Raw genomic sequence first — 24,707 nt, 5'->3', positions numbered from 1 at the left:
ATTATTATTATTATTATTATTATTATTAACCACACTTAACTCTTTTTACTTCTTATTGGGCTTATATAAAGTTTTAACTTTAAATGTTCTCAGGAATTTTTATTAAATATGAAAAATTAATGCCTTTAGAAATGAAAAATTTAAGGTCCAATTATATGGTAAGCTGTATGTGTAAAAAAATCTGCATATGATTTTCCAGTATTTGGGGTTTTAAGCTTATGACCTTATGTTAAGTATTGCAGTGAGTTTATATATAATTTTACATTTTTCCTAAACAAGAGATCAGTATTACTTGGGGCAGCCTGGGTGGCTCAGTAGGTTAAACATCCAACTTTGGCTCAGGTCATGATCTCACAGTTTATGGGTTCGAGCCCCGCGTGGGGCTCTGTGCTGATAGCTCAGAGTCTGGAGGCTGCTTAGGATTCTGTGTCTCCCTCTCTCTCTCTCTGCCCCTTCCCCACTCATGCTCTGTCTCTCTCAAAAATAAACATTAAAAAAAAAAAAAAAAAGAAATCAGCGTTACTTACAGACACTTTGGTGTAGTGGTTAAGAATGTGGATTTGAGGATCAGATACATCTGGGTTGGGTCTCAGCTCTGCCACCTACTCTACTCACTGCCTGACTTTGGCCAAGTACTTAACCTCTCTATGCCTCAGTTTCCCTTCCTACAAATGGTGACAGGATTCTGACAAGGCTTTAATGAGTAAAGTAAAGTAAGCACAATGCCTGGCACATCTGGGTCCTAAGAAGTCCGGAAGTTACATAATGGTGATGAGTTAAGTATTCCCAAGTATTCAGGAATTAGTAACATTTTGGTAAGGAAATTAGGGAAAATCTGATGAGTAAACTGGCAAAATCATGGCTGATCAAAGAATTCCTTTCAACAAAAAGGTTGGGAAGCAGCCCCTGGAGAAGGGGTAGATAGCAGGCCACTACGACTGCCCACACAGCAGAATGTATCAACTTGTTCAAAGAGAAAGTCAACTCTTAAAGGGGCTCATCAAGTTGAAATGGGAAGTTAAAGGGTCAAGAGTGGGTAGCTGCTCCCAGAAATGCCCAGAAGAGGCATGTCACAGCTCAAGGCCTTGACCTGCCTACAACCCAAAGCAGGCGGTTGGCTACCTCAGGCCATTGCCTTCTGATGCTATTCAACACAGATACACACGCCTCCTTCTCTTGCTCCCATGCGGCCTTCTAACCTGGCTTGCCTATGGGGAGAGGGCATTCTGGCCAGAAGACATGGCTTTCTGGTCCCCCTGACAGTTGTACTTTTCATGGCCAGTTAGCAAATTGGCAATATGCTTTGCACATCCATCCTTATGCAGAGCTGAGGACCAGGTACCGGAACATGGCCACTATGCTAAGACAACCCACACTCGGTGAGGCCTCTTGGCAGAGAGCCAGCTGGTGTCTCCCTAATTTTATTGTCCCCTCTCCCACTTGAACCTGAAACACTGAAAATCTTTATAAAGAAAACATGTGAACTTTTATCTTTAAGAGGCTAATTCTCATCGTACAACATACACAAGTGCTAGAAACTTTGGCAGAGTCACTGAAAGAAAAGCAATTTAAAGTTACCTAATGCGAGGATACACAGACCAAGGATTGTGTCTCTTCCTGACATTATTCCACTTAGAATTTGATGGAGGGTGTCAACATCATTTATCAAAACAGATGCAAACAAGGAATAGCACTCAGGTGTTTGAGGGACGCATCTGTTAAACAAGGGGAAAGACTTGCTAAAAAGAAAAGAAGAAATGGCAAAGATATTTATTTAATTAGTTAACTTAAAAAATGCTTATTTAAAAATTTCAACAACCAAGAAAGCGTAAGATCTGCAGTAATAAAAAGAAGTTTAGCATCCTGTTTGCAGAATACACCTTGGAAAGCCAGGCAAGGGGCACCTGGGTGGCTCAGATGGTTAAGTGTCTGACTCTGGATTTCAACTCAGGTCATGATCTCAGGGTTCATACAATTGAGCCCCCCATCAGGCTCTGCACTGACAGCATGGAGCCTGCTTTGAATTCTATCTGCCCCTCCCCTGCTTGCTTTCTCTCTCTCCCTCAAAATAAATAAATAAACATAGAAAGAAAGAAAGAAAGAAAGAAAGAAAGAAAGAAAGAAAGAGAAAGAAAGAAAGAAAAGAAAAATGAAAAGAAAGCAAGCTCTTTCTGTACGCTCTGCTACAGTAATTAGCTGATGCTCTGGGTGGGGAATGATGATGGGGACCCAGAGAAACTGGAACGCTACACTTGGAGAGTGACATTTCTGATTCTCCTGTCTTGGCCCTTTTTGGATACAAACTACCAACTCCAACACAAGAATGGCATTTAAGGAACTGGTAGAGATAAGAGCTGGTTTAACTGGAAGTTGGGTCAATGAAACTACCATTCTGTCCTCTTTGAGAAGGTGTATAAGGCTTGAGAGGCTTGCTACGAACAGAGTGGATAGCGAGCAATGAATATATGAATAAAACTGTGGTTGGTAACTGCCTTGGGTAGATGAAAAAGCTGATCTTTTTGGGGTCCCTTCCTGAAACCTAAAAATGCTCAGGGATATCCATTCTAATGACTTAAAAATTTTTTTTTAATGTTTATTTATTTTTGAGAGAGAGAGACAGAGAGAGAGAGAGAGAGAGAGAGAGAGAGAGAGAGAGAGAGAAAGCAGGGGAGGGGCAGACAGAGAGGGAGACAAAGAATCCGAAGCAGGCTCCAGGCTCCAAACTATCAGCACAGAGTCTGACACCAGGCTTGAAGTCATGAACCAAGAGATCATGACCTGATCTGAAGTTGGACACTTACCGGACTGAGCCACCCAACAGTGGAAATAATCCCAACCCAAGAGGCATCAAATTATCAGACACATTGCTAAAAACCAAGCATTTTTTGAAATGTGTGAAGATGAAACAAGGGAGAACCCAAATGCAAACAATATTGTATTATCATGAAGAAAAAATGGCTTCTGAACTTTCAATGAACACAACATAGAACATAGAAGAACCTTTCTCAGTAAGTCATAACATTACAGGAATAGTTCCTGACTCCCTGAATAGTGATTCAAGAGAAGAGTAAAACAACTAAGCAGTTTTTCCCTAGTTAAAATATTTGAAGGTGTAATACAGTCACATGGCTCAAGTTCCAGAAGGTACAATAGAACGAATAAATTGTGAGAAATGGCTGTCTCTTCTCTTTAAGGAAAATTATTTCTTCACAGGCAACTGTTGTTTTGGTTTATCTAGTGTATCATCCTAATTTTTCTCTCTCTTTTTTTTAAAGTAAACTGTATGCCCAATGTGGGGCTCAAACTCAAAACCCTGAGATCAAGAGCTGCATGCTTTGCTGGCGGAGCCAGCCAGGTGCCCCTCTATAAATTGTTCTAGAGACTTTTAAAAACATATGTGAGTATAACAGGAAATTTAAATGGAAGTCTATAGTTGAAGCTCAAAGATAATAAAAATTATACTCCAAAATGAGATGCCAGACCCCACCATTCTGGGCTTGCCAAAAACACTGTTTAGAAAACTAGGTGGCTTGTCCTTACCACCCCTATGTTCCACAGAGAGTATAAAAGGGTTGGGAGTTGGAGATTAGAAGAACGTTTTAGAAAATAAGCTTATAATTTTGGAATAATTTTTGAGTTACAGAAAACTTGCAAAGATGCTACAGAGAGTTCCTGTGTATACCTCACCCACCTTCCCCTAACATCTTACACAACCACAGTACATTTGTGAAAATCCAGAAATTAGCATTGGTACTATACTATTAACTAAACTACAGTCTTTATTTGGATTTTACCATTTTCCACTAATGTCCTTTATTTGCTCTTCCAGGATCCAATCCAGGATGCCCCGTTGCATTTAGTTGTCATGTCTCCATCGGTCTATGACCGTTTCTTAGTCCTTCTTTGTTTCCCGTGACCTTGACACTTTTGAAGATTCATGGTCAGGTATTTGGTAAATTGTCCCTCACACTGTACAATGTCCCTCATGTTTTCTCATAATTAGACTGCTGTTTTTGGGTTTGGGAGAAGAACACCATGGAGGTGAAATGCACTTTCCATAGAACCACACTGGGAAACATGAAGAACAACATGACATCACTGATGAAGTTAACCTTGATCACGTGGTTAAAGAGGCTGGTATTTGCTAGGTTTCTCCATTGGCATGTTACTATTCTATAGTCTACAGAATATATTCTATATTCTTTGGGAGTGAGTCACTAAGCCCAGCCCACTCTCAAGGGGAGGGAAGTTAAGCAGGACGTATCTACAAATATTATTCGGGATTCTTTTGTAAAGATTTATTCCTTTGTGCACTCCTTCCATTTATTTATTCAGTCATTTATCAGTGGACTCATGGATATTTACTTTGCTCTTGAGGTTATAATCTAGTATGATCATTATTTATTCTGTTGCTCAAATCATTCCAGCTTTGGCCACTAGGAGGTCCTTCATGTTGGCCCTGGGTAATTTTGACACACCCTTTTGTTTCCTGAAGAACATTTTCACTTTCTGGCTCTGTAAGATTATGCCATACTATTTTCCTTATCTAAGCCCTAAAATCAGTCAATACCTTGGAAAATGGTATTTAGAAACCAATATCTGGGTAGTAGGTATGCTCATTGCTACTGGGGTGTCACTGATCCTGGGCCCTCTTATATTCAATCCTCATATGTATTGTCAGAATTGCTAACTAGTACTCCTGTGACAAACAAACTTGCCAACTAGAGCATGGTGCTAATGTACAGTTATTTTTGTCTTCAGCTCACAGTATTTAGTCACAAAGCTGCTTTCCAAAGTACTTAGGTCAGGTCCTTTTCTCTCTTTCCCCTTCAGTGAGGTTATGTCATATATTTGTATTAAGTTAAATTCATATGTCATGGTCTACATTCTACCCCGAGAACTCTTGATATTTTGGTTGATTTTATTTTTTATTTGGATACAGTAAAGTTGACTCTCTACAGGCATTGGTAAGTACACTGAATCATGTAAAAGAGAAATTCTAAAGACTTTTTGTTTTTTGAAAGAGACAATTTTCACATGAATCCATCCATGCCACCCCCCCCGCCCCAAGGGAAAGAAGGTGAGAGATACCACTCCCAAGTCAGATGAGAAGGGTTTCCTGGAAAACTCAGAGGGCTCAGATGACACCATGGGTTAAGGTCTGAGCCCTGGGAAGTGGAGGCTTGGTGTCCAAGACAGCTACATAGAAAATTGTGGGGCTCTCAGCAGAAAGAAGCTGGAAGTGGCTGCTTAATGTCACAGGATGAAGGAAGACTTAGCAAATAACCAGCCAGAGCAGAGATGCATTTGACCATGTAAAGAGTACTGTAGCTGAGAGAGCCCCAGGGACGGGAAATCTCCAAAGAATCCAAAAAGTCTCTATGGAAGAAAGCTGGCTGGAACATCTCCCAAACCCAGAAAACTGGTACTTGTATCAGTCAAATAAGAACACCCCTATTCCCTCTTAATCCTCCTCACTTTTGCTGTGCCAGGCCTGAGAGTCAGAAGCCTGTCTCAGTGGACTGGCAGAGAAAGAGATGAGGAAGAGAAGAGAATGGAGCAGAGGACTGCAGCCCCCTTTCCTAGCCAAAGCCTTCCCATCTGCTCCTGGCCCACGCTGGGGGAGGGAGAAGTTTCAACTGTCAGTCAAGTCTAAAGTCTATCATATTGGACTGAACATTTTAATTACTGGATGGAAAGTATCTATTACAACTTAAAGTGACTGAGTAATTATTGCTTAAAAGTAACCAAAGCAGTCTTGGGAGCTGTGTTTTCATTCAGGGACAGAGAAAAACTAGTCCCACTGAATAAATTTAAAGAGACAGAAAGTAGGAGCAAGAGAAATTAAGAATCATTCACAACTCCACCAAACAAAAGTAAAATGCCAAGAAATTAACCTAATCAAGGAAGTGAAAGACCTAATCTCTGGAAAGTATAAAACACTGATGAAAGAAATTGAAGACAACACAAATGGAAAGATACTCCATGCTCATGGGTTGGAAGAATTGATACTGTTAAAATGTCCATACTACCCAAAGCAATCTACAGATTCAGCGCAATCCCTATCAAAATACCAAAAGCATTTTTTTCACAGAACTGGAACAAATAATCCTAAAGTTTGCATGGAACCACAAAAGACCTTGAATATCCAAAGCTATCTTGAGAGAGAAGAACAAAGCTAGAGGTATCATAATCCTAGATTTCAAGATATACTACAAAGCTATAGTAATCCAAACAGTATGGTTCTGGCACAAAAACAGACCCACAGATCAATAGAACAGAGTAGAGAGCCAAGAAATAAACCTATATTTTTATGGTTAATCAATCTAGAACAAAGGAGGGAAGAATATGCAGCAGGGAAAAGATGGTCTCTTCAATAAATGGTGCTGGGAAAACTGAATAGCCATATGCAAAAGAATTAAACCGGACCACTTTCTAATACCATGAACAAAACTAAACTCAAAATGGATTAAAGATCTAAATGTAAGACCTGAAACCATAAAACTATTAAAAAAAAAAAAAACAAAACATAGGCAGTAATTTCTTTGACATTGGCCTTAGCAACATTTTTCTAGATATGTCTTCTCAAGGAAGGGAACAAAAGCAAACATCAACTATTGGAACTACCTCAAAATAAAAAGCTTTTGTACAGTGAAGGAAACCATCAACAAAACAAAAATGCAACCTGCTAGCCCTAGCCCTAACCCTTACTGAATAGCAAAAGATATATGCAAATGATATATCTGATAGGCAGCTGATATCCAATATATAAAAAGAACTTCTACCACTCAACACCAAAAAACCAATAATCCAATTAAAACATGGGCAGAAGACCTGAATAAACATTTTTCCAAAGAAGACATACAGATGGCCAACAGACCCACGAAAAGATGCTCAACACCGCTAATCATCAGGGAAATGAAAACCAAAACCACAGTGAGATATGACCTTACCCCTTTCAGAATGGCTAGAATCAAAAAGACAAGAAATAACAAGTGTTGGCAAGGATGTGAAGAAAAAGGAAACTGCACTGTTGGTGGGAATATAAATGGATGCAGCCACTGGGGAAAACAGTACAGACGGTCCTCAAAAAATTAAAAATAGAATTACCATATGATCTAATAACTCTACTACTGGGTGTTTACATCCCAAAAAAACAAAAACACTATTTCAAAAAGGTATATACACTTCTATGTTTTTGCAGCATTATTTATAATAGCCAAGATACGCAAGTAGCCCAAGTGTCCATTGATACATGAGTGGATAAAGAAGAGGTGGTACATATATATAACTATATAACTATGTATATAACTATATATAACTAAATACATATAACTATGTGTATATATAACTATATACATATAACTATGTACATATAACTATATATATGATTATATATATAACTATATATACAACTATATATATATATAACTATACAACTATACATATATAACTATATATACAACTACATATATAACTATATATATAAAAAATTATATACATAACTGTATATATATAACTATATATATAACTATGTGTATATATATAACTATGTATATATATATAGCTATGTATATATAACTATATATAACTATGCATATATATATAACTATATATATATAACACTATGTATATACATATATAACTATGTATATAACTATATATATGACTATGTATGTAAGTATGTATAGCTATATATATAACTATATAATCATTCAGCCCTAAAGAAGAATGAGATCTTATCATTTGCGACAGCATAGATGAACTTGGAGGTTATTATGCTCAGTGAAATAAGACAGAGGAAAAAAATACCATATGATTTCATTTATGTGTAGAATCTAAAAACAAAGAAATGAACAAATAAACAAAACAAAAAACAGACTCATAAATACAGAGAACTGATAGTTGCCAGAGGGGAGGTAAGTGGGAGGATGGTGAAATAGGCAAAAGGGCATTAAGAGGTACAACGTCCAGTTACAAAATACCTAAGACACAGGGATGAAAAGTACAGCATAGGGAATATAGTCAATAATATTGTAATATCATTTGGTGACAAACACCATTGTGAGCACTGAGTCACGTATAGAATCAATATGTTGCACATCGGAAACTAACATAACTATGTAATACTTTAATAAATAAAAAGAGACACAAAAATAAAATTGCTTTCTGACTACATCCTATAGGTTATGATTGCTTGATATAAGTTACATGAGCAAATACGTGCACATATATATACACTTACATGTATGTGAACACATAAATTATACTTAGTATACAGCATACTGCTCTATAGTCTTTTTTTTTTTTTAATTAATTTATTTGGAAAGAGAGAGAGCATGCACATGAGTTGGGGAGGGGCAGAGGGAGAGACAGAATCCCAAACAGGCTCTGTGCTGTCAGCGTGGAGCCTCACTTGGGTTTGATCCTACAGACCACGAGACCATGAGCGCCAGAACCAAGAGTCAAACACTTAGCCAACTGAGCCACCCATGTGCCCCTGTAGTCTGTTTTCTTCTTAAAACGAAAACATCTTGCAGCTCTGTCTATATCAGTATATAAGGGATTCCCTTTACTTTTACTGAAATAACATTTCCATAGAGTGAAATATACAGATCTTAAATAAACAATGAGGGACCTCTGACAAATATAGATGTTCATGTAACTATCACCCCTTTCAAGATGTAGAACACTTCTATCATCCCAGACAGTCCTTTCAAAACTTCTTCCAATCAACCTCCAACACTTAGAGGCACTATTAATTTGATTTATAGAACTACAAACTACTTTTGATTCTTGCCATGTTCCTATTTCAGTGGAATCATCCAGTATGTATTCTTCTGTGTAAAGCTTCCTCCACTTAGCTGTGATGTGTATTGCCGGTTCATTCCTTTTAGTTGCACGCCCCTCTCTTGGCCAGTCTGCAATACCATGGTTTGGTTACTGCTGGTATGTTGGGGCACATGTTTGTCTTGTTTTATGTAAATAAAGGCTATTGCTAGCAGGGATCTTGGAGGCCAAAATGCCACAAAAATTGGTGGGCATGGGTGGAGCATTTAAGATCTGTTAGAGTGCTTGCCGCCTAACTTAAAGGCTCCTGCATTAGGACGGTTGGTCGTGGAACAGGTTAGATTAACACTAGGTCACCTGCCAACCTTGAGAAAACTGTGCGAGGAGGCACGCCTGTAAAACACAATCCCCAGCACAGCAGTGGCTCCCTCTCTGGTATTAGTTTAGCTGGGAACCCGAAGGCCTAACTAAAAGGAATAGAGATCCTCTGTATCCAGAGGGCTGAGCAGGTCACCTTCCGGGGCACTCGCTTATTTTGTGTCTAACAACTACACTCCTGGAAGTTGCAAGTATGTAGCAAATAAAAAAAAAAAAGTTTCACCAAGAACAATGTGTAATTACAATGGCCATTATGGTGAACTTTCCAATTAGACAAGATCATTCCTTTAAGAAGTACACTCCAAAGCAAAGCAAGAGTTCCCAAATTAAACAGAATGGGATACCTGTTGCAGCTGGCATGCAGAAGCCTCCAAAAGATTTCAAGATTCCAAAATAGCTTCAGTGAAAGATTCATTACGAAAGGCTAATGAAAAAGGAGGAAAGGTATCTAACGCAAGACTGTAAGACTGTGGTAACTCTTACTGCTCCCCTCTACTCTTTGAGTACCCACCCCAGTAAGCCTCAGGCTGAACTGGCTTTCCATTCTGAAGAGACTGGGACACAGTGACCTTTTGAAATAAGACCATTCCAGGCTACAGGTGATCCACTTCAGATATCTCTCACTCCTTGGTCAAAGGTCCAACTAATGGCCATAGTTAAAGTGTTTCTTCAACTCCAGGAGGATCCTCAAGAGTTTTTATAAATTACCTCCTGGGGTGTCTGGGTGGTTCAGTCGGTTAAGCATCTGACTTTGGCTCAGGTCGTGATCTGACAGTTTGTTAGTTCGAGCCGCACGTGGGGCTCTGTGCTGACAGCTCAGAGCCTGGAGCCCACTTCGGATTCTGTCTCTCTCTCTCTCTCTCTCTCTCTGCCTCTTCCCCGCTGGTGGTCTCTTTCTCTCTCTCTCTCTCTCAAAAATAAACATTAACAAAAAAAAAAAAAAAAAAAACAAACAAACAAACAAAAAAAACCAGATCACCTCCTGAACCCAGTTGAGAGAAGGGAATAAAAATTCACTATTGTCCCTTCCTTTCCACATACACATACATTATCCCTTCCTTTCTGTCCTGGGAATAACTATTTCCTTCTTGCTTGTCTCCTTTTGCATCTTAAGAACATAGCCTGACTTTCTTTTTTTCTGCCTGGGATATGCAGATTGTTGGTTCTTTCTTGGGCTATCTTTGCAAGCGACTTTAGATCTTGTGAAGATGCTATATTTTACATAACCCTCTTTGAGGATGGCTCTTGGGTCCAGGAGGTTGTTTAATATTGCCAAAAATATTCACTGTTTGACCTGGCTGGAACTTGACAAGATATTTGAAAGGACTTAATAATTCCAGAATCAGAAATCTGGTCAAATTGGAAACTGATATTCAGAGCCTGAGAGGAACTTTTTTTTTTGGTCTTCTGCCCCCAAGCTAAATGTACCCAGAGGAAAAGAAGGTATGCCTATAGGTGGGTGGGTGTGTATTTATACACACTTTGATATTAGGTGGCAACCCAGTTCTCTGAGGAATTAAAAACAGCCGTCCTGGTTTTACAAAGCTGTCTTCACAGGGCCAGAGGTGTGACTCCAGAAACAATTCAAAGAACACCAGTCCTTTCTACCAATTCCCAAGCCTCCCCTATTTATCTCAAAAGGCTGGTAAGTATAAAACTTTTGGCTTTAAGGGGATCAAAGTCATTGGGGGGGGGGGGGCAGGGTAGTGGAGTGTTTTCCCTGTGCCTTTAAACTGTCCTTGCTCAGTGTTCTGTCTAGTGTTCTCCTGGGCTTTTCCAGCCCATCTCTTTGAAGTGCAAATTTTAGGGAGGTATTCTTATCAAGAAAAAACAAAAGGGGGAAAGGTCATTTGGAACCTGACTTGCCAAAGACAACACATCTTCAGTGTCTTCTCCACAAATATTTTTTAAAAAGCTGTAGTCATCTCGACAGTTCAGCTTAACTTATTCCATCTATGGGAAAAACTAACTCGGATCCAAATTTTATAACTAGTCAATTTCATACCTATTTCATGGCAGGTAATTTTAAAATAGAAGCTGTAAGTTTTCTGTCTCTCTCAATGTTCCTGTGTGTCAAATGAAAGAGGACTTCAACTACCTCGTTTTTGACATCAGTTTGTATTTTCTCACCGATTAAGTTCTTTCCAGTTTATCTCTTAACTCAGGCAAAAGACCTGGTGGGGAAGGCATCCCAGGATGGGACCGAAACTGCCCCTCAAGCAGTAAGGACTGTCCGGAGCCTGCAAGACCCCACAGGACTGACCTCAAGACAATGATCAGCTGTCCCCCTGCACCTACCCATCGACCTTTGTTTCAGATTTTCCTAATATAAAACCTGGGAGTATTTTCGGCACTTTGAGACAGTCTTTGAGACACTAGTCAGCTGTGGTCCTGATAGGGGACTAGCTGAAATAAATTTTCTTGTTTCCCCACCACTGGTCTCTCTGCTTTTGGATCTTGTTAGCGGTAAGTGGCCGAACCTGGTCTGCTTGGGGCCCCCAGAGCCAGGTGCTATGTGCCCCTGCACACCATGTACATATATATGTGTGTATGTATATGTATGCTGTAGTTATGTAATATTTTCTACCTGCAGATGGTATTGCTAAAATTAATCTGTAAAAGAGCTCTATTTAGATGGTTTGAAGGAAAGTGCCCATATGGTTTGGCCATTCTAAATCTCTTAGGTAGAAACTAGAAACCCAGGGGTGCATGGGTGGCTCAGCTGGTTAAGAGTCAAACTTCAGCTCAGGTCATGATCTCATGGTTTCTGAATTTGAGCCCTGCGCTGGGTTCTTTGCTGTCAGCACAGAGCCCGCTTTGGATCCTCTGTTCCCCTCTCTCTCTGTCCCTCCTGTGCTCATGCACACACACACTCTCACTCTCTCTCAAAAATAAACAAACATTAAAAAAAAAACCCAGAAACTAGAAACCCAAATGTTTTTCAAATTCACCTGATCTGGAAAAATATTTGATATGAGAGCTAATTGAAGTTTGATGGCTTAATTAAACAGACGTGTCTTTAGGGTGGTCAAGATTAAATATAAAACTTTTTTTTTAACGTGTATTTATTTTTGAGAGCGCGCGAGAGTGGGGGAGGGGCAGAGAGGGAGACACAGTAGAATCATCAAGATTAAATATAAAACTTTTTTCTTAATGTTTATTTTTGAGAGAGAGAGAGAGAGAAACAAACAAACACGGAGTGCGAGCGGGGAAGGGGCAGAGAGAGAGGGAGACACAGAATCTGAAGTCGGTTCCAGGCTCTGAGCTGCCAGCACAGAGCCCCAGGTGGGGCTTGAATTCCCAAACTGTGAGATCATGACCTGAGCCAAAGTCAGATGCTTAACTGACTGAGCCACCCAGGCACCCCAACATAAAATTTTTATTTGGAGTTTACTAGCCAAATAAATTCATGTTAGCACTTGTAAGATCTGTCAAAAAAAAAAAAAAAAAGATAGCTTAGGATAATGGCTGACTTTACCTAATGTTTAATGAAGTTTTTGTAGGTAAGCTAACATAATTATTAAGGACGAGTACTTTAACTAGATGTAAGCAAGATAAAAGTTTACAAATGAACTTTTTAGCACTATTTATGTCTGCTTAAATAGTTTTATCAAAAAAAAATTTTTTTTGGTAACCTACAAACCTTAATGTTTTGCTGAGTTAGGTTAAATGAGGAGTTAAGTTAAATGAGGAATAAATTCATTCAATACCTACACATCATTTCCAAATAAGACAAAATACTAAAACATTAATTGCTAAGCATAGGTTTATCCACTTTTGGTTTCTCATTACAGAGAAATTAAAAGATATTTGGATATGTTAATGCTATACTTTAACATATTCCAAAAGGTACATGCTTTTAGAAATTTTGAAATATATTCATAAATTTGCAAATTTAAAGAATGCACCTATGTGGCTCAGTAGGTTAAGTGTCTGACTCTTGGCTTCAGCTCAGGTCATGATGTCATGTTCTGAGATACAGCCCCACACATTGGGCTCCAAGTGAAATCTGTTTGGGATTCTCTCTCTCTTGTGTGCTCGCTCTCTCTCTCTCTCTCTCTCTCTGCCCTTCCCCTGCACACACACGTGCTCTTCCTAAAAAAAAAAAAAAAAAAAAAAAGAATGCTGATATGACACCTGATAGGTTGATATGAATATCTCCATATTCGAAGGAAGAAGGATGTGTTTTCAGTGAAAAAAAACAAAGGTGTGAGAAATGGAGATGCATTTTTTGTTATGGAGAAAAAAAGTAATTTTGTCCTAAAATAAGGCTGGTTGTTTAAAGAGGAAAAACATAGGACAAAATCAGAATGTAGAAAAGTTGTAGAACATTTGTGGAAAAGGAATCTCTGAAAAGGAATTTTAATGTGCAGTCAAGCTGGTTAAGATTAAAATGAATTCATTTTAAAAAATAAGTTTTAATATCAGGTAAGCTGGTACAAAATTAGAATTTGGTTTTCTCTCTGGTAAAAAGGCAAGATTTTCTTGGACTTTTGGTCTCCTTTCATAAAATGGTGAAAATGTCTTTACATTTTAAATATTAAATTTCATAATGACCTGTGACCCTATTTAGGCAAATGGTTTAACACCTTTTTTTTTTTTTTTTTTTTTGATACTTTGACAAACTTCCTAAAATCAAATGTTAAGTGAAGTCTTTGACCTGGAATATTCCAAAACTTTGTTAAACTAATTAGGCTTATTTGATATGTAAATTACAGGGGACACCTTGTCAAATAAGTAATACTAAGCCTCTGTCCTTTACATCATATTTGTAAGATTATGTCACATGTGGATAAAGTCCATTCTGCTACAGTCCACAGAAGGATAAATGTCCTTGTAACATGGCAACAGTCTGCTCTAAACCTGGAGAAATTAAGATGGGTAAACAATAGCTGTACATTAAACAGTTTACAGTGTTAGTTAAGTGTTAAATGTTGTGGCCAAGATGGCCAACTGGTTCTTCCTGATTCCCTGACAAACCCCATTTTTTAATTTTAATTTTTTAATTTTAATTCCTTTACCCACTATGGGGTGTTTAAGATGAATTACAATTGGGGCTCCTGGGTGGCTCAGTCAGTTAAGCTTCAAACCGGCTCAGGTCATGATCGCACGGTTCATGGATTCCAGCCCCGCGTGTTGGGCTCTGTGCTGACAGCTCAGAGCCTGGAGCCTGCTTCAGATTGTGTCTCCCTCCCTCTCTGCCCCTCCCCTGCTCATGCTCTGTCTCTGTCTCAAAAACAAATATAAACATTAAGATGAATTATAATTAAACACTGCTGGGGAGACTTCTATAATAAGACTGTGAAAACCATTTACCATCAATGTCTAACCTGTCAGGTCCATAGGTCTGGAAAAATTTTTGTTCACAGAGGCCTCAAACCTCCTCCCTCTTTGAACATCTCCAGCTGGACTTCATTCAACTGCCACCTAGCATGGATTATTAACATGTTCTTGTTACTGGAGGTATGTTTTCTGGATGGGCTGAAGGTTTTTCCCGCTGCAAGGTTGATGCCTCCCAACAAAAGCAAAGAAACTGTTAGAAAGTATGTTTCCTTCACCATCCCCCCTGATCAAAGCACCACTGCATGGAGCAAATCATACAAACCTTAACAAGACCTCGCTAATGTTGTAGAATTCTATCAGTAAACAACTTTCTGCTGATCCTCTCCTGTGCTAGCATGATAAGCTACTATAAGTCTTTTATGCTAAAGCCCACCATCAACATGTTAAAGATGCTTTCCCTTACCCCAAGTTCAAAGGATCCTGTTGGTCACAGTCTGGAACCTGGTGACTGGGTATTGTGGAAACATCATTGCTGAAAAAACGGCTCTGAGCCCGAAGGAAGGGACCCTACCAAGTGCTCCAGAACACTGACACAGCTGTAAAACTAAAAGATATTGAGCCTTGGAAACACATCTCACAGCTAAAGAAAGATCTACCTGACACTGTTCTGCACACACGCTGGATACCTCCGCATCAATCTAGCCAGACTTAGACTTCATACTTTAAACGTAAACCCCCTTTTCCTTCTCTTCCTTTCCTGTACTGTGGCACTGGCCTGGAAAGATAGCTCCCTCATCAGTATCTCCCAGGCTGTTGCTAAGGGGGGGAACCTCTTGTTTCAGGCTAAGAGAAAAATCTAACGGTGCCTCTAACATTTCACAAGCAAAATCAGACATCTAATTGGTTGACTCTCTTTAATTTACATTGCTGAGTTAAAAAGGACGTACCAAGGAGAGTTTCATGACCAGAATTCACTTCTTATGGCAGGTCCTTATGTCTCTGGCTAGAGATAAATGTAAGGGAGGCTATGATTAAAAACTCTCCCTTAATTCTTAAAATTATTGCAAAATCTGCTGTTAAAACAATAGCAGCCCAGCAAAGATCCCTCTAGCCAAAGTTGTCCTTGATACTAGAACAATTCTTGATTATCTTTTAGCTGAGCAAGGAAGTGTCTGTGCCTTGGCCAACATCACCTGCTGTGTCTGGATTAACACTTATGGGGAAACTGAAATTCAATTACATAAAATCACAGAACACATCACTTGACTTAAAAAGATGACCCCTTCCATGGGGTCTTGGGGACCATGGTTCTAAAGTACACTCCAAATATTGGGAATTATCCTATTTATAGGGATCATAATAATCTCCCTGGTGCACTTATTCTCTCAAAAGCTTTACATGCATGATCACAGTGGCTCACCAACAAACAAACGATCTCCCTAAGACTGAAATGTCTAAGGAACGAAGAAAATAAACCACTTAAAGAATGTACACCTGAAGCCATGTCCTGTGACTATCACAGAGGTTAAGCAAAAATGTCATGACCTTTGGATACAACATAAAGGAACAACAAAAACTGCCAAGAACTTCAGAGCAATAGCTCAATTTTGATCACATCTCTCAGTTACTTGGAGAATCTAATCAAAATGGAGTAACTGTTAAAAAAAGAAAACTATAAGGGCACCTGGGTGGCTCAATCAGTTGAGCATCCGACTTCAGCTCAGGTCTTGATCTCACAGTTTGTGGGTTCAAGCCTTGCGATGGGCTCTGTGCTGATGACAGCTCAGAGCCTGAACCCTGCTTCAGATTCTGTCTCTCTCTCTGTCCCTCCCCTGCTCATACTGTCTCTCAAAAATAAATAAACATTAAAAAAAAATTAAAAAACAAAACTACAAGGGCACCTGGGTGACTTGGTTAAGCGTCTGACTTCGGCCCAGGTCATGATCTCACAGTTTGTGACTTCTAGCCCCACATTGGCTCTTGTGCTGCTGGCTCAGAGCTTGTAGCTGGCTTCAGATTCTGTGTCTCCCTCTCTCTCTCTGACCCTCCCTTGCTCACACTCTGTCTCTCTCTCTCAAAAATAAATAAACATTGAAAAAGAAAGAAAGAAAGAAAGAAAGAAAGAAAGAAAGAAAGAAAGAAATCTATATGCCCCAAATGGTGTCACTTAGACCAAGTTTCCAAGCCTGGGGCTTAATATCTAATCTAGCTGCACTTTCAAGTCCCCGCCCCCGTGTAGTCTTAACCAGTCAGCCAGGAATTTTTCAGTTAGCACCATATAAATGAAGTAATCTGCATAAAACCCCTTCATTTTCCTAAGGGAAAGAAAGCTACCTTGCCTGGAACAATCCTTTCCTTTTGCTAATAACTTTCTTATCCCACCCACCTTCCTATAAAAACCATTTTGTGCAACTTCTCAGAGCTCTCCTCTACCTGCTGGGTACATGCTGTCTATTCATGAATTCTTTAATAAAGCCAATTAGAACTTCAAATGTATTCAGTTGAACTTTTTTTTTTTTTACATTTTTTTACTTTTGAGACACAGAGACAGAGCACGAGTGGGGGAGGGGCAGAGAGAGAGAGACACAGAATCCGAAGCAGGCTCCACGCTCTGAGCTGTCGGCACAGAGCCAGACACGGGGCTCGAACTCACAGACCGTGAGATCATGACCTGAGCCGAAGTTTGACGCTTAACTGACTGAGACACCCAGGTACACCTGAACTTTGTTTTTTAACACCACATTGTCTTAATCACTGTAACTTCATAGTAACTCCTGAAATCAGCTGGTATGAGTCTTCTAACTTTGTTCTTCAAGAATTTTTTGTGTGACTGTAGGTCTTCAGCTTTTCTGCATTTTTTTTTTTTTTTTTTGGCATGAACTTGTCAATTTCTACAAAAATTATGTTGGGGGCGCTACATTGAATCTGTAGGACAATTTGAAGAGAAATGACATCCTAACAATATTAAAACTTCCAACTCGTGAACAAGGTCTATCTCTTCACTTATTTTGGAGTTCTTTAATTTCAGCAAGGTCTTAACGTTTTCAGTCCCACATCTTCCATGTCTTCTGTTAAATTTATTCCTAGCTATATTCTTCTGACGCTAAACATGGACTTTAAAAATTATTTCCTAATTGTTGCAAATACATAGAAATGCAATTTGACCTTGTATATTGCAATTTTGTTAAGTTCATTTAGTAGTTACTTTGTAGATTCTTTTGGATTTTCTATATAAACAATTAGGTCATCTGTAAAAAAGATGGTTTCATTTCTTCCTTTCTATTTCTTTTCCTTCCTCTTTTGCAATTCCTAGGACCTCCATTACAATGCTGAATGGAAGTGGTCAGAGAAGATAATCTTGCTTTGTTCTCAGGTAGGCAAGAATTCAATAGTTCACAGTTAAGTATACTATTAATTGGAGATTGCTCACTGATGCTCTTTTATCAGAGAACATTCTCAGCTATTCCTAGCTTTCTAAATAGTGTTACATTAAATGCAATGCTGTAATTTATTTAAGCAGCCTGCTACTGACAGCCGCGGAGATTGTTTGCACTCTTCTGCTCTTACAAACACTGCAGTGAATACATTTGTACAAATGTCATTTCATACTCTACAGGTATACCTGTAGATTAAATTTCTAGAAGCACAAATGCTTGACTTAAAGGCATATACATTCTTCACCAATGAATATTGATGAATTGCCCTCCTCAGATCCCTGCCTCAGCAATGTATGAAAGTATCTATTTCCCTACACCTTTGTCAGTGGAGTGCATCATCCAACTTTTGGATGCTGTCACCTAAACATCGGGAGTGTGAAAACATCAGCACTTCCCCTATCGTGAGGGAGGTCCAGCCTCTTTTAATATGTTTAAACAACACTATTTTTTTCTTTGAAGCATCTATTCACATTTTTTATCTCATTTTTATACTGAGATATGGTCTTCTAGAAGTTGGATTAATAAGATTTTTTATAAATTAGAGAAACTAATATTTTTATACAAATTGCAACTTATTTGCCTGTTAACTTTGCTTCTAGTGTTTTCTCAGGCAGAGATGTTCATTTCATCAATTGTTTAATTTTATGTCTTCTGAGTTTTAAGTCATGGATAGAAGGCTCCCTTACTTTCAGGTTATAGAAGAATTCTCCCATGGCTTCTCATACTTTACAGTTTCACTTTATACATTAAAGTCTTGAATCCACTTGGAATTTATTCATATAAGGCATGAGGTTTGGATCCAGCTCTTCCCCTGGATGCCTGTCCAGTTGTCCCAACACCACTCGCTCAATAGCCAGCCATTTTGTCACTGATTTGTCACTTTTATCATGTACTAAATTCCTGTAAGCCTTTGGGTCTATTCCTGGATTGCTTAGTATCTTCTATTGATTTTTCTACACGTGAACTAGTGCTGTCACCAGCTAGACCCCAAGACAGGGTCTTTATTGCTCGTCTGCTGGTACCTGCTGACCTCTGCCCTACATTTCCCCTTAAATCCTTCTTTCCAACTTCTCTCTTAATCCAGACAAAAGACCCAAGGGGCATAGCAACTGTGTTCGAAACAGAAACTATCCCTCAAACAATAATGACTGTCCTGAGGAAGAGTGCCAGCTGGCCCAGACCACCCACACAAGTTTGAGCTTAACCCCTGACTCACACCTGCATAGGACCATGGAGTGACCCATGGAGTGAGAGACAGTTACCTTTACCTCATTATAATACTAAAATGTCCACCCAAAGAGAAGCACAAGTCTCATTTACGTAACATACAATGTACGCACAGGCACGTTTCCTCAAGGCGCAAGCACGACCTTGCCTCCCTCTACATTAGGTGACAAGGCTTCGCTTTCTAAATATTCATCTTAACTGTAAATAAAAGGAACCCATTCACCCCTGCTGGGGAAGTCACAGCTTTGTAAATTATTCCCCATAATTTCCTTCTTCGTGGCAAATAAAGTTTCCTTTGTGTGATGACTTACCTGGTGGAGTTTCTGCCTGGGACTCACCAAAGAGGAAACTCATTTTAGTTCAGTTACAGGGCCACAGTATTTTAATTATTAAATTTTATAATACAATAGTTTTTAAAAACTGTAAGGGCTAGTCTCCATTGTTTTTCTTTTTCAGATTTTTTTTTTTTTTACTTTTTAAAAAACTTTCCTTACAAATTTACAATCAACTTATCTAGTTACTGAAAAAAAAATCTGCTTGTTTTGTTTGTAATCATGACAAATTTATAGCTTGACTTAGGGAGAAATGACATTTTTTATAATGCTGAGTCATACTGTCAACAACACCGTCTCTCCATTTAAGTATTCCTTATACCTCAGGAACATATTAAAATGTTCTTTTTAATAAAAAAATCAATCCCATTTGCAACTTCACCAAAACCAATTAGATACCTAGGAATAAACTTAACCAAAGAGGCAAAAGATCTGTACTATGAAAACTATAGAACATTTATGAAAGAAATGGAAGAGGACACACAAAAATGGAAAAACATTCTATGCTTATGGATTGGAAGAACAAACATCGTCAAAATGTCTATACCACCCAAAGCGACCTACACATTTAATATAATCCCCATCAAAATACCACAGCATTCTTCTCGAAGCTAGAACAAACAATCCTAAAATTTGTATGGAACCACAAAAGACCGGAAAAGTCAAAGCAATCCTGAAAAAGAAAAACAAAACCAGAGGCATCACAATTCCAGATTTCAAGCTATATTATAAAGCTCTAGTCATTAAGACAATCTAGTATGGGCACAAAAGCAAACATATATCAACGGAATAGAATAGAAAATCCAGAAATGGACCCACAACTCTATGGTCAACTAATCTTCAACAAAGCAGGAAAGAATATCCAACAGAAAAATAAGGCAGTCTCTTTAATAAATGGTGTTGGAAAAACTGGACAGCAACATGCAGAAGAATGAAACTGGCCCACCTTCTGACACCATATACAAAATAAACTCAAAATGGATGAAAGACCTAAATGTAAGACAGGAAACCATCAGTATCCTAGAAGAGAACACAGGTAGTAATGTCTTTGACATCAGACATAGCAACTTACTAGATATGTCCCTGAGGCAAGGGAAATAAAAGCAAAAATGAATTACTGGGACCTCATTAAAATAAAAAGCTTCTGTACAGCTACGGAAACAATCAACAAAACTAAAAGGCAGCCTATGGAATGGGAGAAGATATTTGCAAATGAAATATTTGATAAAGGGTTAGTACCCAAAAATCTATAAAGAACTCAGCAAACTCAATACCCAAAAACCAAATAACCCAGTTAAGAAATGGGCAGAAGACGTGAATAGACGATTTTCCAAAGAAGACATCCAGAAGGCTAACAGATACATGAAAAGATGCTCGACCTCATTCATTATCAAAAAAATACAAATCAAAACCACGATGAGATACCACCTCATGCCTGTCAGAATGGCTAAAATTAACAAAAGAATAAACAACAGGTGTTGGTGAGGATGCAGAGAAAGGGAAACCCTCTTACACTGCTGATGGGAACACAAACTGGTGTAGCCACTCTAGAGAATAGTATGGAGGGTCCTCAAAAAGTTAAAAATAGAACTACCCTATGATACAGCAACTGCACGACTAGGTATCTACCCAAAGGATACAAAAATACAGATTCAAAGGGGTACATGCACCCCGATGTTTACAGAAGCATTATCAACAATAGCCAAGCTATGGAGAGAGCCCAAATGTCCATCAAGCGATGAATGGATAAAGATGATGTGGTGTGTATATATATATATATATATATATGTATATATATATATGTGTGTGTGTGTATATATATATATGTGGTGTGTGTATATATATATATATATATATATATATATATACACACACACACACACACACACACAGTGGAATATTACTCAGCCATCAGAAAGAATGAAATCTTGCCATTTGCAATGATGTGGATAGAGCTAGGATGTATTATGCTAAGTGAAATAAGTCAGAGAAAGACAAAAACCATATGATTTCACTCATATGTGGAATATAAGAAACTAAACCGATAAACATATGGGAGGGGGAAAAGAGAGAGGGAAACAAACCATATGAATGTCTTAGAGAACAAACTGAGGGTTGATGACAGAGGGAGGTGGGAGGGAGGCGGGCTAGATGGGTGATGGGTACTAAGGCGGGTACTTGCTATTATGAGCACTGGGTGTTGTATGTAAGCGAATCACTGAATTCTACTCCTGAAGCCACTATTGCACTGTATGATAACTAGAATTTAACAAAAATTTGAAAAAAAAAAAAGATGTCATAAATAAATAAATAAATAAAGTGTTCTTTTCATGGTTATGTATATTTGTTACATTTGTCTCTAGGCATTGAAGTACCCAGTTCGTTTTTGTATTTCTTCTCACTGCAGTAAAAGTTGTCTTTTAAAAAATATAGGAATGCTGCAGATTTCAGTTTATCAATTGTGTTCCCTGAATTCCATAATTCTCTTATCAGTTGTAGTTTTTCAGCTAATTTCTTTTTAAAAAATTTTTAAAAAATGTTTATTTATTTTTGACAGAGAGAGAGAGAGAGAGAGAGAGAGAGACAGAGCATGAGTTGGGGAGGGGCAGAGAGAGACACAGAATCTGAAGCAGGCTCCAGGCTCTGAGCTATCAGCACAGACGCGGGGCTTGAACCCACGAACCACAAGATCATGACCGAGCCGAAGTCGGACGCTCAACTGACTGAGCCACCCAGGGGCGCCTCAGCTAATTTTCTTACCACCGCAGAGTAATTTTACTTCCTGCTCTCTGAGTTTTAAACCTCTAATTTTTTCCTTTTCTAGTACTAAACAGTCTTTTTTTAAACAATTTTTTAATGTTTATTTATTTTTGAGAAAGAGACAGAGTGCGAGCAGGGGAGGGGCAGAGAGAGAGGGAGAAACAGAATCCAAAGCAGGCTCCAGGCTCTGAGCTGCCAGCACAGACCCCGATGCAGGGCTCGAATTCACAAGCTGTGAGATCATGACCTGAGCCAAAGTTGGACGCTTAACCGACTGAGCCACCCAGGCATGCCCCTACTAAATAGTCTTAATACCAATAAATCTGAATTGTTTTTAGAGCAAATGTTTTCTGAACTTTCAATTAGTATTTCTGAAAAATAAGGTCAGATGTAAATCTAATGTCATTTTGTTTTTCTCCAAGCACAATTCTCCCTAAGACATTAATTTTGTCAACAAGGTTCGTTAAGATGGTGCTTTTCAGGCATTTCATAACCCTGTGCTGGTAAAGAATGACCCATCTCAGCCCTGAGAGTGACAGAGAAGCATGTAAAGTGTGGGTCACCCCTGATGTGTGTGGTTGACCAGTTGCCCTCTGAGGACTTGATTAGCTGGGGCAGGGGGTGTGACTGGGCCCCAGATGGTGGTTTCTTCCCCACTTCTCCTTTTCCTCTCTCACCAGCAAAACCACTCAGATTTGCAGGAAGTAATTCATAGAGCTGACTGTACATTTCGATGACGCTGTTGGAATTCATCTGAGCAAACAACGCAGTGATGTGCACGGGCACCCACGTGGGAGGTGAGGACTAGAACTTACTTGATGGAAAAACCCAAGCCTTTTGGATTTTAAATACATGGGGACTCAAAATACAATATTATGTGGAACCCCAAAGGGAAAAAGATACGCTTGCTTGTTATCTTCTGTCATTTTTCACTGCTCTTAAAAGCTCATACCTCGGGACACAAACCTTCTTGATATTCAGCCACTACTCTAAAAGGGTATGTTTCTCCTCACGTGATCGACAGAGGGAGAAGAAACAATTGGTTTAGTCAATAGAGGTATTTAGAAAATGTTTTTTGGCCCTGTGGTCACACTTCTCATGATTTCAAGCTTTCACTCTTGGCACTGCTCTTCCATGATAAATACGATAATTTCCATCTTAGAACAAACTCTTGCTTGTGTAGGAAAAGGAAACGGAGCCCTCAAGGCGATTTCTCTCTCCCTGACTCTGTTGAGAAAGGTCAACCAACAGGTTTGTCTTTCCATGGAAAGGTCTGCATTTGGGGGGTGAAAGGCTTAGGACAGGTGTGGCAGAAAAATGGGGACCCTAGGACACATGCTATGGGGCTCCCCGTACCCCCACCTTGGTGTGAGCCCAAGGAGGCCATCTGCCAGGTAAAATAACAGCAATGAAGCCTTGACGGTTGGTTTTGGATTACAGAAACAGATATGGACCCTGTTTGGGTTTGCAGGCCAGCTCCACCTGCTGCTTATGCCACTTTACGCTGCTCCTGCGTGAGTTTTTTCTACCATAAAACAGGGATGAAGACAAGGCCTACAGCACAGTGGTTTGAGGAGGTCCAGGTCAATGAATATGTCAAGAGCTTAGAAAGTACCTGGCAAGTATCAAAAGTTCAATAAATGCTCGCTATTAGCAGCAGCAATATCAAGATACAAGCTTCCCATAGAATTACAGCCGCCATCCCATTGATAGGAAGAATTTATCTACCTCTGGTTAAGTTACAGCCTGAAGAATTCCGTTCTCTTCCAATTCCCTCTGCAGGCACACTTACAAATTGTGTTCCCTAGAACAATCTTCTCAGAAGACAAATACCATATGACCTCACTTATATGTGGCATCTAAAATAGTCAATTTCACAGGAGCAGAGAGTAGAAAGGTGTTGGCTGGAGCCTGGGGGAGGGGAAATGGCAAAATGATGGTCAAAATGTACAAAGTTAAACCCCTCTCTTCAAGCGTTAAATAATCTTCCTTTAACCTACTAAGCCACTGTAGTTTACTTTTTTGGCTTTAGTTATGTTTCACTGAGAGATGTTTATGATATCTAACAAAACTCAGAATTTAAAAAATAAGATACAGAAAAATGCAATGGGACTCTCCTCTGCAAATAATTCTCTCCTCTTCCAGTTACTTGTAACACAAAGTATTTATTTTAGATGCCAGGAGAATGGTTAACTATATTCTTTCCTCCTATGTAGCTAAAATCGACTGCAGTTTTATTTTTTATTTTTTAGCACCTGTTAGATCAGCATTTTTCAAGCTATACTCACAACCCATTAGAAGATGGTGAAATAAACTGCTGTTTTTAAAAAGTGAAACAGAATTGAAACCATTAGGACAAATCATTTGCAGTAAGGGGAAATCTTGTTTTGACAGACTTGCATTTCTGTTTTATACTCATAAGGATGTGTGAAGGTGCATGTATAGATGGAATACATTCTTTACTGTGGGTCCCAGCCAAGAGTTTGATTAACACTGTACT

At 38.9% G+C, this 24,707-nt stretch overlaps 1 protein-coding gene across 6 annotated transcripts in view; it reads right to left on the bottom strand.

The window, feature by feature from the left end:
- Nucleotides 1-24,707, bottom strand: part of SLC44A3 (solute carrier family 44 member 3) — a 107,116-nt gene that overhangs the window by 73,917 nt on the left and 8,492 nt on the right. For all 6 annotated transcript variants that reach the window (XR_006221712.1, XR_006221710.1, XR_006221711.1 and 3 more), the window contains exon 6: nt 1,579-1,739. Coding sequence is in view for 2 of the 6 variants with exons in the window: in XM_042997939.1 (XP_042853873.1) it covers nt 1,579-1,739 (161 nt within the window). In the remaining 4 variants the exon portion in view is untranslated. The remainder of the gene's footprint in view (nt 1-1,578; nt 1,740-24,707) is intronic.

The sequence above is a fragment of the Panthera tigris genome, chromosome C1 (assembly GCF_018350195.1).
Source record: "Panthera tigris isolate Pti1 chromosome C1, P.tigris_Pti1_mat1.1, whole genome shotgun sequence".
NCBI classification, from domain to species: domain Eukaryota; kingdom Metazoa; phylum Chordata; class Mammalia; order Carnivora; family Felidae; genus Panthera; species Panthera tigris.
The sequence above is the reverse complement of the archived record's forward strand: the minus strand, read 5'-3'. Positions and strand labels throughout refer to the sequence as shown.